Source organism: Hakea prostrata, chromosome 2, assembly GCF_041222555.1.
Source record: "Hakea prostrata isolate BN-2017 chromosome 2, UWA_Hpros_2, whole genome shotgun sequence".
Taxonomy (NCBI): domain Eukaryota; kingdom Viridiplantae; phylum Streptophyta; class Magnoliopsida; order Proteales; family Proteaceae; genus Hakea; species Hakea prostrata.
Genome location: NC_142601.1, coordinates 66,965,656 through 66,984,616, shown reverse-complemented (window position 1 = coordinate 66,984,616; position 18,961 = coordinate 66,965,656). Strand labels below are relative to the sequence as shown.

The window sequence follows — 18,961 nt, the reverse complement described above, 5'->3', positions numbered from 1 at the left end:
TAATTTTGTTGAAATCTCAGTCAGGACAATTGAGGTTTTAGTTCAAAATTTTCAGCAGCTCTGTGTTCTGGAAAAGGAGAAGGAACTTACAAATGTTGATTATACAAGCCCAATTCTCTACTTCTGTAAGGCCTTCTCACTAGTCTCTCACCCTATCTTTGATGTGACATGTTGTACTAAGAACACTATTTGGTCATGTGCAGGATCTGAATCTTGCATCCAGACATAAAGAATATGCACAGCTATTGCTTTCCCTTCAGGATTTTCTCCTTTTTTTTTCTTTTTCCTTTTCTTTTGATGAAAATAACAACACTTTATAACATCAAACAAGAAGAGCAGAAAAGCCTCTTGGACAACAACAGGCATTGGTTCATCTGTTGTAAATCCCAGAGAACATAAGATTCCAACGAGTTCCAAAGATAAGTTTTAAAAGAAAATTACAAAACTTAACAGTTGAGTGTTCTTGGGCAAGATCCAAAAAATCCGGGACTAAATAGTATGGCCATGACCACCATGAGTAGGAAATAACATGTAGCCGCTGCCTTTATAACATACCAGATTCCATCTGTCACAGTTTCCAACTTTGTATCAGACTCCAGAGTCTGCACTTTCTCATCTACACAGCATTCATTATTCTCTTTAATAAAGTTATTCAAACTATATATCATAGTTTTGTTAAAATTATCTAAATAAAAGGAATACAAATATCTTCTTTTTTAGTTATCAGATGAATATAAATAGACAGTGGCACTTTTATAAGTTTATCCACTTCATCTACTCATCTTAAGCTAAATTATATTAATGGAATGCTTGTGGAGGTGGTCCTCGATTTAACATGCAAAATAATCCATGTAGCAAATTAACAATGAAGCATTATAAAAAAGACACTTCATCTTTCTCCACCTTGTATGAGTGCATGCCAGATTATATTCAACTAACATGAATGTCATAAATATTGATCTATGATGACATACTATAGATTAATAATATTGATAATTTATTTACTTAATTAAAATTATTAAAAGAAGTATATATGGGTAATAACTAAAGCCCTGATGTACATTTTAGTTTATAGTTTTGGTTGTTCTAAAATATTGTGATTCAATCCAACTAGTTAGTGTTCCAATTAATATTCCTTTTTAGGTCTCTGGTCAAAAATCATGCTGGTATCTTCTCTTCTATATGTAAAGAAACGTAAGTGTTCCTGACTAAGTTCATATCCTAGCATGACCAACAGTTTTTATTGGATTATTCCCAAACAAAAAAGAGTTGGTTTAATTTGTTTATTTTCAGTTAAGAGTACTTTTGAAATAATATTCCTTAATACTTAAGCAAATAGGATCTGATTCAATTGAGTGAAAGGACCACATCCCAGTCCCTAAAGATGATTACATCATTTACAAACTGTTTGGTCTTTTAAAAAGAAAAAAGAAAAAAGAAAGAAAAAAAGTTCTGAATAGAGAAGTGGACATGAGTCTTATAAAAAGATAAAATAGTTCTTCACTTTATCATTTTGCTGGTCTATGGTGGGGGGGACCTAGCTAGTTGGTCCCTGGAGGATGAGATGCCATTTTGAAATATGAGAGAATTAACAAGAACCCAAATCAAATTTGGAAGGACTTACCTTTATTTCAAGGCAAAATCATCTATTATATATGCAAATTAAGTTCCTTTAAAACATAACTTCCCTGCTAGTTGATGCAAAGTTCATACTTGGATTGCTTATACCTTGGTCTTTGGTAATTCAAAACCTATGAGTGACATGTACAGTTCCTTCATTGACCACTTGCTTTCTAGCTACAAGTTGCATTCAAAATGAAGGCAACAACTTTTGGCCACCTTCTGCACTAGGAAAGCAACCAGATGAATTAGCTTCATTTGTGTTTCTCTTTGCACAGAGATTTATTTATCAGTATTGCCCCAAAAAATAAAATAGATTTATTTATCAATGAAGCTCAGTCCCTGGCTATTGTTGGCTGTCCCTTACAGAATCATGTATGTATTTAATTGAAATACAACAGCCAATGAATTGGACCACCTCCATAAGAGCATCATCAGCAGGGGGTTGATGTTGATGCTGCTGGTGCTGGTGCTGCTGCTGCTGTGAGGTTTTGAACTTCCATCAAATACTTAGTTAAATTATGACCTAAAAGCAAATCTGTTTCAGAACTTGTTATTAGGTTTTTAAAAGTCTGATCAACTGTACTAAGAGGGATTACACCTTTAAATTTTAAAATGAAAACAAACAGGTCCACTTGATGGAAGACCAGAGACAACTATCTGCATGAAAATGTTTAAATAGTGAAGAGCACTACCTAAAAGAGCTTCATTTCTAGCATTCTTAAAGAACCTTTTGGCTTTTGGTATTGGTCCTCACCATTATACTCGAATATCGATTAATTTCATATATGTTAACATCACCATCAATTTGAGAACCTGGTGCAGTTTTGTCTCCTTTAACTAGTGACTCCATGTTAAAACTCCATTAGCTATAATTTATACTCTTCTCTTACACATGCTTGATGTCTGCAATGGATGTCCGCATGCTCAATACGAAATTAATACCACCTGCCCATTAGAGTAAAATCATTAATTTAAATACAAACTTGTGCTTCATCAATGATAATTAGTTACTTCAAATGAAAATATGGTAGCAAGATAGCTAGGTTTGTAAATAGGGCTGCAGCAAGAGAACTAGCATCTACAGTTTCATAGTTGTTAGGGTTTTGGGACTCACAAATTCTAAGACATCTTCATGATTTACAAGACAAAACCAACCCTGACTACTGATTCTGTGCTCTACTGTGCATATGCCTGTTTAATATTTAAGTAATCAAGAGTGTCGTAGCTTCATAAATTATTCGGCCATTACAGTGTTTGTCACAGGTACTTTTTATTCTTTTTGTTTATATTTCCATGATTGTGGTCCAAGTCCAGTTCTGAACCATATGCAATGCTGGTTAAAGAATATTTATGTTGAGTTAGGTTTAGCATATGTTCAAAGAATAACAATTTTATTTACAAGAGAATACATCCATACCTGCAAGGTGGTTACTGTGGTTTTCTTCTTTCTTTTTCTTCCTCAGGTCTGCTCTTCTTGGTGAGTACAGATGTCAATGTATTATTCTATGCTTCTTGAATATGAAAACTGAAAACCCATGAGAAAAGCTACTACTTTTCACTGCATGTATTTACTGAATTTGGATCCTTATCCTCAGGGAAGAGGTCTTTTCTCTCCCTCCCACACTTCTTCACACATAATAGAGATGAAATTTACGTGGAGCTCATTCTGATTCCATCTTTGATCCATTTTGTTAGCATTCATGAAGTGCGTGGACTCCACCCCTATTCTATGATCGAGAAATATGAAGGAAGCAAAGGCCTGAGACCTCTGTCCTTGACGAATGAAGAATCTGAGAAGGGTTACAGATATGATGAATTTGACTGATCTCCTAAACCAGTTCAGTCATCAAAGCTACAAGTAATCTTAAGTAGTTCAATCCAATGAAAGCAAGGAAGTGGATAATTCTTTCCTACCTCCCCCAACCAAGCCAAACCGTCTGATCTATATCTCTTATCTCCCACTATTATTTTGCCCTTCGATTTATTGCATGTCATGGTTTGTCTGCCAAGGAAAACAAAGGTGAGTTGGCCTTGCCCCCAAAGTAATCAATCAATATGAAAAACACTGTAGCAAGTTGCATCAACAGTTATGTTGTAACATATATACTAGACTGACCATCAATCTTCTGGAATCAAATTCAAAGACAGCAACCAAGGCCCACAGAACAGTCTGGTACCAAAATTTGTCTAAAATGTTATTTACTCTAGTTGAGGGGAAATAACATGAAATCTTCAGAAAAAGTTTATTAAGACAATGACTTTCATAACTAAATGGTGTTTAGCTATAGATAAATTAATAAACATAATGATGGATGGTTGTTAAATCATCTTTGTGCTTGCTTTCTTTTAGAAGATAATGACACCTTAACAAGCTAATTTCAAAGCTCAATATCACGATTGAATTTGCTTTTAGTCTTCTCCAATTAACATAATCCTCGATTAAGGTGTTAGTGGAATGGCTTATCAATTAACCATTGTTAAGAAAAAAGGGCCTCTTTTGAATTTGACCCAAAATCTTTTCCAACCTTAAGAGATGGATTTGACAACACCATTTGTCCGGAGCCCATGTTGTCAAACATCGCACTGAGGTGTTTTGTCCTTTGTTTGGTCTTTTTTTTTGAACTTTCTTCTCTCTTTCTCCGTAAACAAACGCTCATGAGTATAGACATTCTCAGAGCATGGATGCTGCAGGTAATTAAGAAAGCTTTGAATCAAATGAACACGCACGAAAAACACCCGAGGGTACGAAAATTCCAATAATACAAACATACGATTCCATGGAATAATCTTTTGAGACAGATAACCAAACCATCAGCTCTTGCATTTTGAAAAGCCAAACCGCACAAAGACAAAAGCAAGGAAAGAGAAGGAAAAAGCCACAAAAACAAGAAAAGGAAAAGGTGAAGCTCAGAAGGTTAAGATTCCCCTAACCCAATGTACACATCAAGTATCAAACGACAGAGAGTACAGAGAATAAATTTGGGCCAGTCACCTGCTGCTGTCTAAAGTTCTTAGTTCTTACATTTTTAATATCAAGTTTACCAAAATACCCACATGTTTCCTTTAAAGAAAATGATGTAACAAGTAACAACAACCTTTTGGTAATATATACTTAGTGATCTTAATATATACTTTAGCTCAGTTGATCGAGTTCGGATCCTTTACCCACCCCCATACGGTTTGAAATTACAAGTTTGTCAAGAATCTGAGTTGAATTTTTTGTATTTTTATTTTTTTGTCTCCATGAGAATAGAAAAAAATCCAGACTTCAATCTATCAATATCACTGATAACAGCTAGATTGGAGAGGGAGTTGGGGGTTGCTGAAAATAGCTGTATCAGATTATCAAAAATTCATGGAAGCTTTGCGTAAATCACGGGGAGAAAATCTTGACTTGTGGGGGTGGGAACACCCAAACGTATTTTAGAAACTAGTATGGATGTTTATATATATCAACCTTTTATATGACATGACAATGGTTTGCTTCCCTCAGGTTAGTTGAATCAAAAAGTGAAAGAAAGACAATATTAGCACTACAATGTTACAGGTAGAAGATACAATATTACATCTTTTCTCTTTTGGGATGACTTAGATTTACAAGGAGGAAGTTGTCATAATGAAGTAATGAAACTAGAACAAGGACAAGTTAGGAATAAGATTTCCTGTAGAGTGTTGTAGCCTTTAATGTTCAGAAGCTCCTTGGCTGTTTGGCTTTGGATGTACTAGAAAGGAATCCAAATCAAATTGAGCGAAACTTGAAAATGGGTTTCACACTTGTCACTTTCTCACGGGAGCATCTTTGAAAATTCCTGGCCAAAAGGACTGCCGCACACATCAGTCTTTGTTTTGGTTAAGAAAAAGGCTGCAAAACCTGAGAAGAACCTGAACATGGCGTTCCATTAGAACTAATACATGAATCTAAACATTAAAAATTCATAAAGAAACATACAGAAATGGAGAATAGAGAGAAGGATAGAACATTTCCATTACAGGTGATTTTTTTGTGTGGTGAAATTGCAGTCTTGAGGGAGAGTAGGGAGGGAATCATTTCAACAGAAGTTGATTTTACACATCTGCAGTATTAATTATTTCAAGATAACATACCTGTTTGCATAAATGAAACAAAATTAAATGGACAAAATATTCATGAATCTGAGAATACGGTAGAATCAGACACCTGGGTTCTTTAGATTTCTCACTAAGAAATCTATCAGAGTAACAGAGAGTTATATATGACGATATAAATGTATATATATATATATACAGATGGATTAGATAGAGTGCACTAACATAGTTTCAGCTCCACCACATAAACTAAAGAGGAAGGGAAGACAGTTAAGAGATAGATGTCAGAAAGATTAGCATAACAAAAAAATGAATAAGTGGTCACAGAGAGAGAGCGAGAGAGAGAGAGAGAGAGAGAGAGAGGGAGGGTATGCTTGGCTCCTCGCACGCCACCCGCAAGAGCCGATCAATAACCAGATGGGTCTCTACGTGTGGCATACAGGGAGCCAGGCACAACCCATTTCACCTTTTCTTCTTCTTCTTCCTCCTCTTCAAATCTCTGCTGCACCTTTCAGCAATAGGGAAAACCTATCTCTATCACAAAACAAACCAAAGTCACTTATGCCCAGCGAAGGGCAGAGGGAGAGAGAGGTCAGGAAATGAAGTGATGGTAGAGGCTTTATAGAGCTACATCTGAGGGATTTCTTTCTTTCTTTATTTATTTTTACCACCCAAATGAAAAAATATATAAAAATATGTCCTCATGAGTCCTTACCTTACAAGCACCTCATCTCACAAAAGATAATTAAAGAAATAAATAAATCTCATGAGATTCTAAATTAGTGTGCCAGATACACGTATCTGATCACTCCCCTAAACCAAAAAGCTAGCTAAAAACCCTATCTCTTTCACAGAAGAGTACGTCTAAACTCCAAAGACTCCAAATGGGTTTTGAGAGTTACATTTCATTGTTGAGGCTAGTGGGAACCTCTGCAAGACAGATATAGAGTGAGCCCTTCTCCATATTTAGTTAAAGTGATGATTTATTTTATTGTTTTATTTTTGGAAAAAAAGATGGGAGAGAAGAGAATCCTTGATTGCCCTTTCTCCTCCTCCTCCTCCATTTTCCAAGCCAATAAGTTTGAAAGCTTTTCCCTTTTAGCCTTTTTAAAGGGGATTGCTTTTCCCCTTCTGGAGCCTGGTTTGTCGGGCGTGTTTGTAAGAACTGGGGATTCTTTGCACGACCCAAACCCTCCAATCAGATCTTTATTCCTCTCTCACCTTCATCCTTCAATTCCTTCCTTTTTGCCATTGAATTTTCTCTTTTCTATCTCTTATCTGCACATATTTTATCTCTTCTTATTTATTTCAGCTGCTGTAACCCTGAAAATGTTAGAACCCATCAATTCCTTGTTAAGTTAATTGTTTCGACTCTTTCGTGTTGTAAAATTTGATACATTAAAGCAAACATCCCTCTATTTATTGAGTTCAATTAATATAATAATTCTCATACAAAGCCACCAAGAGGTGAGCAACCACTCTATCAGCAATGGTACTATTAAAGGATTGTTAAGTTGGAAGTGACCAATACTTTTGGTGAACCTAGATGGTATATTTGTTTTTTTGGTGAACTTTCATGGTGTATATATATATATAGATGGTATATTTGTTTTTTTGGTGAACTTTGATGGTATATATATATATATATATATATATATATATATATATATCATTTTGGTAAACTTTGATGAAGATTTGTTTCAGATTAATTACTAAAAAAATGAAGATTATATTTTAAATTGGACACATATCATACAATCAAATGTGTGGATTGAAAAATATTTCAACCCATGTAGGTGGAGGATTTAGACATGAATTTTAGATCAATTAGAAAAAAGAAGAAGAAGTAATTCAGTTCCTATTCAACCCACACAATATTTTTTCATGCTGTCTATTTAAATTAGACCAAAACTCTTGTCTGTCACTTAAGTGGCAAAAATTACATGTTGTCTACACTGGACATTTTGATAAATTACAAGTTACCTACTTTTACTTTTCTGTTATTTAAAATTGAATGACCATAATGCTCATGGGATAAAGGAAAATATAAGATTTTTATTTTGCAAGAACTTCACTTAATTTTCTAAAATTAAAAAAAAATCCATGGGTTCACAGATTCATCTGAACCTTTATGTCATCTTTCTCTTTCTCGAATTCTATTTGAACATAAACCATCAAAATTCAATCAAAATTAGACAAAACCCATAAAAATCCACAATGTTAATTAGCAAAAAGTAGAGAAATTGGCAAAATTGGAAGGTACCTATAACATTAATCTTGTAGACGTGAGCAATGGGGTTTTCAAGACAATCCATAAGGACTAGTGATCCAGGTCACTGACGAAAGATTGGAGGGCTCTAGAAGAACTGCCCGAACGGGTCTCTTAGGAAAATCTCCGCCATCACCGAAATATTAGAATTGAACTTAAAAAGAAAATCTTTTCACTGTCACTTGCTTAAGAACCTGGATGCACAAGATAACAGAGACCTTAGAATGGAGTTTCCACATGTCGTCGAAGTAACAGAGCTTCGTAGCTTTTACTGAATCCATACTTAGTGATAAACCCTTCAACCATCACCAATACTACAACTTTATTTTCACTTTTCTACGAGAAAAATTTCCAGTCAGGGACGGTGGTGGGTATTTTTTGACAGGGACTAAGGTTTAGATAGAAATTGGGCCACTTAAGAGTGAGTGATGAGCATTGTTGTCATTTACAATGGTAACAGGTATTTTGGTTTATTGATATTCAAAACTTGAAAATTTAAAGGTCAAAATCTAACAGTGAGTAACTTGTAATTTTTCAAAATGAACAGTGTGGGCAGCATGTAATTTAAACTACCTAAGTAGGCTGACAAGAGTTTTGACCTAAATTAAGTGGACTACTTGAAAAAAACTCTTCAAAAATTTTCAGTTAAAATTGAATAGTAATGACATAACTCTTTTTATCTTCGATAAATGAACAAATTATGTTTATTTGAATCACCTTAATTAAGTTTTCTTCCCCCATCTTTTTTTTGAGGTCAATAAATCTTTCTAAAGGATATCTCTTTTCAAATTCATTGGGTTTATCGACCTTGAATTCAACCTCAGGATATTCTTTTCCTTGGATTCTCCTAAAATCCCCCTGAAAGTCTCTGACTATTAAAACTCAAATAATATATTATACAAACACAATTGTTACCATATAACAATGAAAATTAATTAGAAAGGAGCAAAATTAAGAAAAAAATATAAAATAAAATAATACCAACTAAACCTTTTTTATTTCCTAATTAATCTCTATCTTAAAGTGAACATCAAAGTGGAACAGCTCATGATTAGAAAAAACAAAGAATTCTTCACTTAATATGGTGTGTCCAATCCTCCTGATGGAAGATTGGTTGTCATCACTTAGTTCATATATATCCACTTAACCAGAAAAATTTTGATTAAAAATATCAAGATTTAGACTGATTTGTCAGTAAGAAAAGAGTGGGTAAGTAGGTAATCCGATTAGGGTAAATGGGCAGAAAAGATCTTAAGGATTTAATGGTAGGGACTAGGGTTTCAATAATGTCTAAAAGCATGGTTTTGACTTGACCTTGGGTTCACTTTTGAAGGAAAAAGAACATTTGGTATGTCTTTACTTTCTTAGATTACAATTGAGAGCTTTCACATCCATGCATTCAAAATCTACTTTTGAAGTAGAATAAGTCTATGTTGAGTTGTCTTCCTTCTAAATTATTAACAATTGGAAGCTTTTGGATCCCATGCATACCATTCAACCTCTTCTCTTAAAGAAAAAAAGAGATGTGATGACTTGAAAATATCCCCCACTAACACGACAAACACACATTACTAGAATATGGAACTATACAATGCCACATGTATGATGATTAATGAATGGAGATTTAGGGATGGAGTCAGGATTTAATATTTTGAGAAGATTAAATAGTCTTTAACGTTAAAAACTTTCTTCAACGGTATTTCAGGAATCTCTGTGTAAAAATTTCAAAAGATTAGAGAAACCATGGACCCCCTGGCCATACTAAATATCATTTCTAGACCTCTATATTTGCTTGTGATTTCAAATAGGTTTAAAGGGAAGTCTAGCTAAGGATCCATATGGGGGTGATTAGTAGGGAGACAAAGAGTGAAGTTGGCTTCTCTATACAATTATTTAATACGAAAAAGGTATAGAATCTTATTAAATTATTACATTTCAAAAACAAATAGTGGGGCTAATAAATTGAGAAGAACAAAGAGTAACCTAGGTTTGTCTAAAAATGTATTAAGCAGTTCACTAAATGGTTGTCCTTAATTGGAATAGAATGTTATTTATGTCATTCCGAGTTATGTGGAGTTGTCCCAAACTCACAAGAAAATATGCAAGCTTGTTTCTTACGTATTAACTTTTGGGTACGTAGTTGCCCTAGTTATTTAATCTCACCATCATCTATATAGGGATCAATTACCCCTGAAGAGCATGGGTATTGAGATGAAGCGGGATGTATACCCATCATGGCCTTAAACACTGACAAGCTAAAATAGAAGTAGTAGAAGTAAATTTAGGGTCTCGTCCCCCTACCCTCCGAGAAAGTGTTAACAGGACGTTCCATTAATTGTTTTCTTTTCTTGGAAAAGGACGATGTTATATATATATTGTGGCGCGGTCGACTATTAAGTACATATAGCACTAGGAAAAACCAAACCCTAATCTCTTTGTCTAAGTGAAGTTTATCATTGCCAACATTGAAAATATAATGAAATATATTATATGCTTTTATCGATCAAGGTTGGATGTATAATGTGAGAGAAGTTTTTCATTTTTGTTTTTCTGGTAAGGGTGTGATTGACAAGAGTATACTAGTCATGGGTTCATGGGTTTATGGGTTCTCACACACTCTCTCTCTCTCTCTCGCACTGTCTCTCACTTTTACTTGCTTGTAAAACCCTAATAAGGAATCATCGATCATCTCTATGTTTACTGAAGGATAAAGTTCCTTGGAAAAAGGAAGTTATATTCTGGTTGGTGAATGGTAGTATTGAAACATCATCATTGTTCTTTTCTGGAGCTTTCTCTTCGATCGATCTTACCTATAAAAAGAAGATATAAAAGCAATCATCAAACTAAAACCAAATAATTCGCGATATATATAAGAATAATATGGTACGTTTCAGTAACTGTTGCTCGAAACCCATTATACAGAATTCTTCGGTTTCAAATCTTCTCCTGTGTTTTCTGTATTACGATGCGCACGCCGGCACGCGTACGTAGGCGAGAATATTGATAATTTAATATAAGAGAAAGATTTTCCTGGAAACGGTAATTATCTCTCTGATAATAAATGAAATTAAATTAATAATGTTTACTTTCTTTTTTAATTTCGTCTTTTTTTTTTCTGGGGACTTGGGTTTATTGCTGGAGAATTTCAGAAGCTTGACTTTGACTGAAAAGAAAAACACAATCATTTGCTTTTGATTCCTTTTCGAGAGTTGCGTTTCTGTTTTATCATTTTATGTTTATGGGGGGAGCTTCGGGCTTCCCAGCCCATCCATCATCCCTTGCAGCAGCAGCAGTAGTATAGTAGGTGCAGAGATCCAACCCTACCCACCTCCTACCATCAAATTTACACGTGTCAGTTGCTCAATGGACAGAAGCTACCAAGGCAGCATTGTTCAGTTACGTAAATGCTCCTAATAAAGTTTGAAATCCCGTCCATACTTAAAAGTCAAAACTTACATGAAAGGTCAGGTGGTTTCGTTATATTTCTGGTCTAGCACACGCTGGCCTGTACCTGCAATTATTTGAACTCACCATGGAGGATTTTCCTGATTTTCCTTCAGCTCAGCATCATTAAGTGTGTTTTAAGGTCGTTAGATCAAATTTTGACCGAAATCTCGATCCAATGGTCCATATTTTTTCACTTAATAGTTCAATACATTTATGACGTTGAATCGAAGCAAAATCCCACTATTGGTGTTAGGTTTAGTCGCATAACACCAAGAAGAAATTAACATTTTCTTTGTGGGCCCCTTCAGATATTTTAAGGTTTTCATTTGGATTTCAAGAATTTGTGGATGATTAAGAAAGTAAGAGAGTCGGTTTGGGTTTTCAGATACAAAGGAATTACTGAGTGTAAAAAGGAAAGAAAATGGTGGGCTACAACCTGAATTGGGTTAGTCCAAGCCCAGTCCAGTCCATCCTTGAGCCCAAGTTCGTACTTGGGTAACTGCTGTCTATTTGTCGTTTTGTGTTGCTAATAATAAATTAGATCTTGGGCTTGTATTTTTCTTATGGACTTTTGACCAATGGGAGAGCTGGGAGAGGCATCAATATCGACACCCTTTTATTCAATCAAAATCAAACCCATAAGGTTAGTACATAGTTTTCCCATTTCAGTCCTTTCCGTTTCGAATTTTGACCAATGGGAGAGCTGGGAGAGGCATCAATATCGACACCCTTTTATTCAATCAAAATCAAACCCATAAGGTTAGTACATAGTTTTCCCATTTCAGTCCTTTCCGTTTCGAATTTTAGGGTTTTCCTTTATGGGCTGTTTGTCATTGCAAATGTTCTGGTTGTGTAAAATTGGTATTTCACATGTAATCACACGTCCAAGTTCAAGACGGCTACCATTAGCGAAGGACTTAATTCTGCTTGTGCTCCTAACTGGGCCTGGGTGGGCCTATCTCTAGTGCTGTTTGGACTGGACTCTATTCCCCATGATATATAGCATTCTCAACCCAAGCCCACCTGGTCTGAATACTGTAAGTAGGACATGACCTCTTTCCAGAAGACCATAGCCCATATCAAATAGTCTCACATGGGGTTCTATGAATTGAAAATATTATTTTAAAAAAAATAAAAAATCGCCCACCGTGGGGCTCGAACCCACGACCACAAGGTTAAGAGCCTTGCGCTCTACCAACTGAGCTAGACGGGCAGTTGTTAATATTTATAATTATTATAAAGATTTTCTCCACCACGAGAGGAGAGCTGAGCCTATGTATAAGCAAAGATTCAAATTTAACTTTAGCAGTGCACTAAATATTAAACATGTGTAAGTCAAGGCCCACTGCTTTTCTTTTCTTGGACCAAGCTTAAGCCCATCCGAACCTAAACAGGAAGTGAGAATATGGGCCTTTTTTATCCAGCCCATGTACAAGTGCAAACTTGACATGTGATGGTTTCTCGGTGGGCTCACAAAGATGGGCTCCATATGTTGATGGACTTTATTGATACTCCTTTTGACCACTAAAACTAGAGGAACATTTAGGGCTGCTCTGTTTTTTTTTAAACGTTATCGGAGTCACATTTGATTTTGGAGTTGGAGATGGGAGCTTGCAGACAGAGAAACTAGTGTTCACTTTGAAATGAATTGGAGACTACTTACAAGGGTAGGTTATCTCGCCTTTCTAAATCGAAAGTGTTCCATACTGTCTCGTCTCTTTCGTCTTCCTTCTTCTTCTCTTCTATTTGGAGCATGCCTGCTCGATCACACGAGCATAACCATGTGTTGCCTCCCTTTTGGTTCTTCTGCTGGTAAATCTGTTGCAACACAAAACAGCCCAGGTCCCCGTCTCAGGAGTCTCGACGAGGCATTGGTTTTCTTCGACACCATGATAGGTAAGCAGCCTTTCCCATCAATTCAGGATTTCAACCATGTGCTAACAGACATTACAAAGATGAAACAGTATCCCACTGTTCATTCCCTGTTTAAAAGGATGCACTTCTTAGGAATTCAACCCAGTTTGTGCACTCTGGGCATTTTAATCAATTGCCTATGTCATCTGGGTCGAGTGGATTTTGGTTTCTCGGTATTGGGGAGGATCCTGAAATCTGGTTATGAACCAAATAGTTACACATTAAATCCTTTAATTAGGGGGCTATGTTCACAGAATAAAGTCAACCATGCACTGGACTTTTTCCACAAAATTTTGGAGTTAGGGTATGCATGTGATGAAGTCAGTTATGGAACAATGATTAATGGGCTTTGCAAGAGTAGAGATGCTGTTAAGGCTGTTCTGTTTTTCAGGAAAATAAATCAGAATGGTTGGTGTAAACCAAATTTAGTCTTGTATAACATGATCATTGACGGTCTCTGCAAAGAGGGGCTGGTAAATGAGGCAATGAACCTCGTCATGGAAATGAAGGCCAGAGGCATCTCACCTGATGTTGTTACTTACAACTCTGTAATTCATGTTCTATGTAATCTTGGGCGGTGGAAAGAAGCTGCAATCCTTTTCCATCAAATGATGAATCATGGAATCAGACCACATACGGTAACATTTAACATTATGATAGATAGTCTTTGCAAAGGAGGGAGGTTGCAGGAAGCAAGTGCCATGTTCAATATAATGCTTCGAGAAGGTAAAGTGCCAGATTGCATTACTTACACTTCCTTGATTCATGGTTTATGCAATTCAGGCCAGTGGAAGGATGCCAACCAATTGTTCCATCAGATGTTGGAAGGGGAAGTTTCACCGGATGTGGTTACCTTTAGTATATTAGTAACTGCTCTTTGTACAGAAGGGAAAGCCAAAGAAGCTCATGAGCTCTTTTATTTAATGATTCAGAAGGGCGTGGAGCCTGACATAGTCGCATGCACTGCATTGATAGATGGATATTGTCTACTGGGTCAAATGGATGAGGCAATGGAGTTCTTCACTTCCATGATGAGTCGGGGATATAAGCCTAACACCGTTACCTATAATACGCTGATTAACGGCTATTGCAAGTCCAAGAGGATGAATGAGGCTTACCAGCTCTTTGAAGGAATGGCTCAAAAGGGCATTATCACTAGCACTGTAACTTATAATACTCTTATACAAGGATTTTTTCATGTAGGTCAAGTTGGTCTTGCTTTGAAGGTTTTCAAAGAAATGCAGGTTCGGGGGCACAAACCAAATCACAACACCTATTGTATATTACTGAATGGATTATGCAAAAGCAAGCGTATTGATGATGCTCTGGTATTGTTTCATGGAATAGATTCAAAATATATTGATATTCATCTTCACAATATCATTCTTGATGGAATGTGGGAAGCATGTATGCCGAAAGAGGCCGAAGACTTGTTCAACTCCATCTCTTCCAAAGATTTGAAGCCAGATATTATAACATATAACACAATGATCAAAGGACTCTGCAAAGAGGGCTTGTTGAGCAAAGCTTGGGATTTGTTCAGGAAATTGGAAGAAAAAGGATATCCTCCGGATGATAAGACTTATAATATCTTGGTTCATGGATTTCTTGAAAAGAAAGAGACCAATAAGGCATTTGAGCTTTTGAATGAAATGTCTCCAAGGGGTTTTCTGCCGGATGCACAAACTGCATCTTTGATAGTGAATTTGCTTCCAGATAGTGGATCTGAATCAGAATTTTTTACTAGACTCCCCAAATTTGCTCCAAGTAAAACCGATTAGGTGTTGTTCCTTGCCAAATTTGTATGTTCATATGGAGCACTGGGATAGTAATATCCTTTTGAGTATATCGTTATACTGGAAAACCCCAAAAATGCTACATGTACAAAGAATTTCATCACTGTCATAAGGAGGTGACCTCTTCCAATATGATGTATTCTCCACTGTATCATGCAGTGGTATCTGTTCTGGAGAAGTTGGATCCGTGTTCTTTCATGTAATACTAAGATTTCTACTGCATTGTATGAACTTTTTTCAAATTTTCTCATCCCCAAGATCTATTAGCTATATTCATATTTGTGAATCTATCTACTTCCAATTTTGTATTTGACTATACCATATTTCTGGCTTATCTTGGGTTGGTTTGACTTTTTGGGCTTCCTCTCTTTGAATGACTGAGTCAATCTTTTGGTAAGAGAGCCAACCCTCCTCTTGCTGTTTGGTTCTGGCAAAAGGTTTGCTAAACATCTTCTCTTCTAAATCAATAGCCCTTCCTCATGCATAAGAGGTTGTTTCTGTGGTGGATGTATTGCTTTTATAAATAAAAGAGATGCATGTTATATGTGATTTGTGATGAACGACATCATGCACCCTTGTGAAGTGGCATGCTGCTGTGGTGATTCTGTTAGAGACCCCCTAAGGAGATGGGCATTTCAAAGGCGCGTTGGTGATGAAACTGACCAGGACTTGGTGACTATGCTGAATCATATTTGTCTGCTATTGTTTCATCTTCTCTTCTTTTGTAATTGAGAATCTGAGAGAGTGAGAAACTGCTACATTCAGGAAAAGAATCAATTAAGATTGTTGAAGAATGCAGAAACCATGCGGAATCAAATGAGCGGAGCTTTCTTTGGCCGTTTGTATTGATGTAAAGCAGCTAAAATGGGGGAAAACTTTCATATGAACTTCGTTTCTTATTCACTCAGAGGCATTGTAAGTTTTAATTTTAATGATTTCCCCCCCCCCCTCCACTTTCTTGCTTTGAGCTTGGAATTTGCTTTTTCCAGAGTTTCTGAGTAACAGACAGTGAGTTGGGTTACAAACGTCAGTGCGTGGTTGCTAAAATGAGGAAGGACGTCTACTTCAGGATCAACATCAACTGCTCAACCTCAGTTCATCATTAGCACTAGGAATTGATCTTCTTCGAATGTTCTGCTGATCTAGACCCAGCCAACCAGATTATGGTCCCTGATGTGAGTATGATCTATCTCACCTGATTCATTGCATAACATTGTTCATCTTCTGTCCGTTCATTGGCACGTTTTATCTTTAGTTATTTTTTAACTCTCTGACTGTGGTCCTTTGTTTTCCATACTGCTCCCACATGCAACCATGAGTGGACATGATCCTGAGGTGCTGGTGGTTAATTATTGTTAATTAGGGTAAACTTTGGGTTTGTAGTGTTTGGAGCTTAACTAGCTAGTATGTGCTGATGAAAGCCTGTGTTGTGTTCAGTATATAAGTCATCTCAACTGAGCTTACACGAACAAAATAGAAAATCAGTAATACTTTATTCTTCCACCCTTGCCACCACTTGTAGTCCCCAGCTTGAATGAACTGGATCAAAGTACCAACAAAACAGCAATCTCTCTTTGCAAAATTGGATTAGAAGTTTCAGAGAGGTTTCAAATGGAACCGAATTGCATTGTCAAGTTTCTGTTGTCTGTTACATGTTCTGACAGAATTGGTGATTAATGAATTTGAGTACTGAATTTAGAAGTATCTTAAGTTGGGAATTTGATAAACATAACTCTAAATTTGAACTGTGAAAATAACATCCATTTGGCTCTTATCTCTTTTTGTTATTTTAATTGATTAGTTATTAGCCAGCAACCGAATGTTTTTGCTAGGGATTAGTGTGTTAAGCTGTAGTACTTAACTGTTTGTATTACAGTCTGTGGCATCATTATTTTATCTACATTGAGTAGTTTGTTTTGGGGCTCAAACATGGACACCATGATTGAGGTGTATGAGCCTTGACTATTTGATGTACATATTCATGTCTGACAAGATCAATTTTGGATTGATATAGCCATTAATGGATGGAATCTAAAACTTGATTTGAGGACTTGCCTTTTCTAGAAGTGTTTGATAAGACACTGATCTTCAGGGGTGTACACCTTAGGGATATAGGAGTTGTACGAACCAAACCCAAATGACATGTTGGAGCAGAATCGGCTTCAAAAGGACAAGGACTGGTGGCTAGGACCTATTGGGGAGCAGCCACACTCTTGCTGTGATTCCTGCAGGGGGTATGGCCCATATGGAAAGAGGGTGGTTTAGGATTCTTCGAGGGTTATATTAGGGGGTATGAGGGCAGAGAGAGGGTGGAATTAGTGAGCAAGATAGAGGGATAGCTTGCTCGCGCAAGAGGAAGACTCTCAGTTGGGGGCAATTTGAGTAGGTATTCAGGTTGGAGGGAAGTCTTGTATCGCATCCTATGTTAACCAATTTTAGTGTTAAATTTGAGTTAATTACTTTACAGTCTTCTTCAAGCTCTGTTTTACTTTTCAGTTGCAGCGTGCATGTGTGTGGTTGGGTGAACTTGTGGGTATGATTGAGTAAGAGAGGAGCACTGTTGTAGAGATTTAAACAGGGTTCATCAGTGTCCAGTTACTTGTGGTTGATGACACATGTATTTGTAGAAGGAATACCTGTGTCTCTTGTGGATTATATTCCATGAACCAAATAAAAAAGAAAATGGTTGAATCTTCATTTCTAAATCGTGTAAATGAATAAAAAACTAGTAAGATATTATGCACATTCAAGTGGATGTAACTGTTCGAACGTATACATTAGCAAAAAGTATGATTTTTTATTTTTGTCTAGTTAGGATGGCATTAGGAATTTATTGTGTTCCCATTGATGTTCTATTTGCAGATGATTAATCTATCATTTGAACTCGTGTTTGCTCTCATTTCACCCCTCAAACTCACTAGTAGCAAGAGTAAGATGGGGTCGTATGCAAACTCATATCTGGTAAGTTCTCTTGGCTAAATGAAGATCCTTAATCATATCTTTCAGTAACTTCAAACCCTTTTACATAGAATGTCTGAGGAACAACTGAGCGACAGTAACAAATTCATGCAGTCACCATATCAAGGCGTCTTTCTGCTCCATTGTTATTGGTAGTGCTATCAGACTATGGTAAGAACAACAGCCAAAATCCAATTCTCAATCCTGGCCAATTATGGCAGATTCAGAATTGGTGTAGCAACTAGCTGCTAACGATTAAAATTTTCCCAAGTTAAAAGACAAGCGAGAGGCAAGATAGTAATATATTTGAAAGAGGGAGCTATTATGCTTATGTAGGCTTGCAGTAGTTCTTTTGATATCCTATCTTTGGACACAGAAGATAAATGGGTTTGGAAAGAAAAAAAGAATGGTAATTTGAATGTGAAATCTTCTTATTTCTTCCCCCTCTCACTTTCCCCATCTCCATTGAATGCCCAAGCATCATCACCAGGCCATTTGAATTGGGATGGGATGTGGAAAATAGTTACTCTTCCAAAAATCAAAATTTTCTTGTGGCAGGGCTGCACATCATGCCATTCCAACCCAGAGAAGCTTATTTGACAGGAATAGTTGTCCATCTCTATTGTGTTTGATGTGCATGTCACGGGTTGAGTCTATAACTCATGTATTGTTTCATTGTGAGCATGCCTAAACTAGAACATCCGTTGATTTCATGGAAAACCCATTGCCACCTCTTAGTTTAGCTTGGTTTTAATATGAAATGCTTCAGGATAGTGATGTGTCTTTGTTTATCTAAGAAGACGATTTCATATTTTTCATACAAAACGATAGAAGCAACGAATGTAATACTTAGGAATTTCTATTGGCTTTCTCATTGGTGCCAGAGTTA

At 36.4% G+C, this 18,961-nt stretch overlaps 1 protein-coding gene and 1 non-coding gene across 2 annotated transcripts; one reads left to right on the top strand and one right to left on the bottom strand.

Moving 5' to 3' along the window:
- Nucleotides 1-12,544: 12,544 nt before the first annotated feature.
- Nucleotides 12,545-12,617, bottom strand: TRNAK-CUU (transfer RNA lysine (anticodon CUU)). Its single transcript has one exon. It is a non-coding gene; the product is annotated as a tRNA-Lys (tRNA).
- A 376-nt stretch (nucleotides 12,618-12,993) lies between these two features.
- LOC149025847 (uncharacterized) lies at nucleotides 12,994-16,015 on the top strand. The gene has a single exon (XM_089143204.1). It carries the CDS (start codon nucleotides 13,048-13,050, stop codon nucleotides 15,097-15,099), a length of 2,052 nt encoding a protein of 683 aa, XP_088999330.1. The 5' UTR covers nucleotides 12,994-13,047; the 3' UTR covers nucleotides 15,100-16,015.
- Nucleotides 16,016-18,961: the final 2,946 nt, after the last annotated feature.

Excerpts from the sequence above, each read along its gene's own strand:
- LOC149025847 (XM_089143204.1), top strand. The coding sequence starts at position 13,048 with ATGAATTGGAGACTACTTACAAGGGTAGGTTATCTCGCCTTTCTAAAT.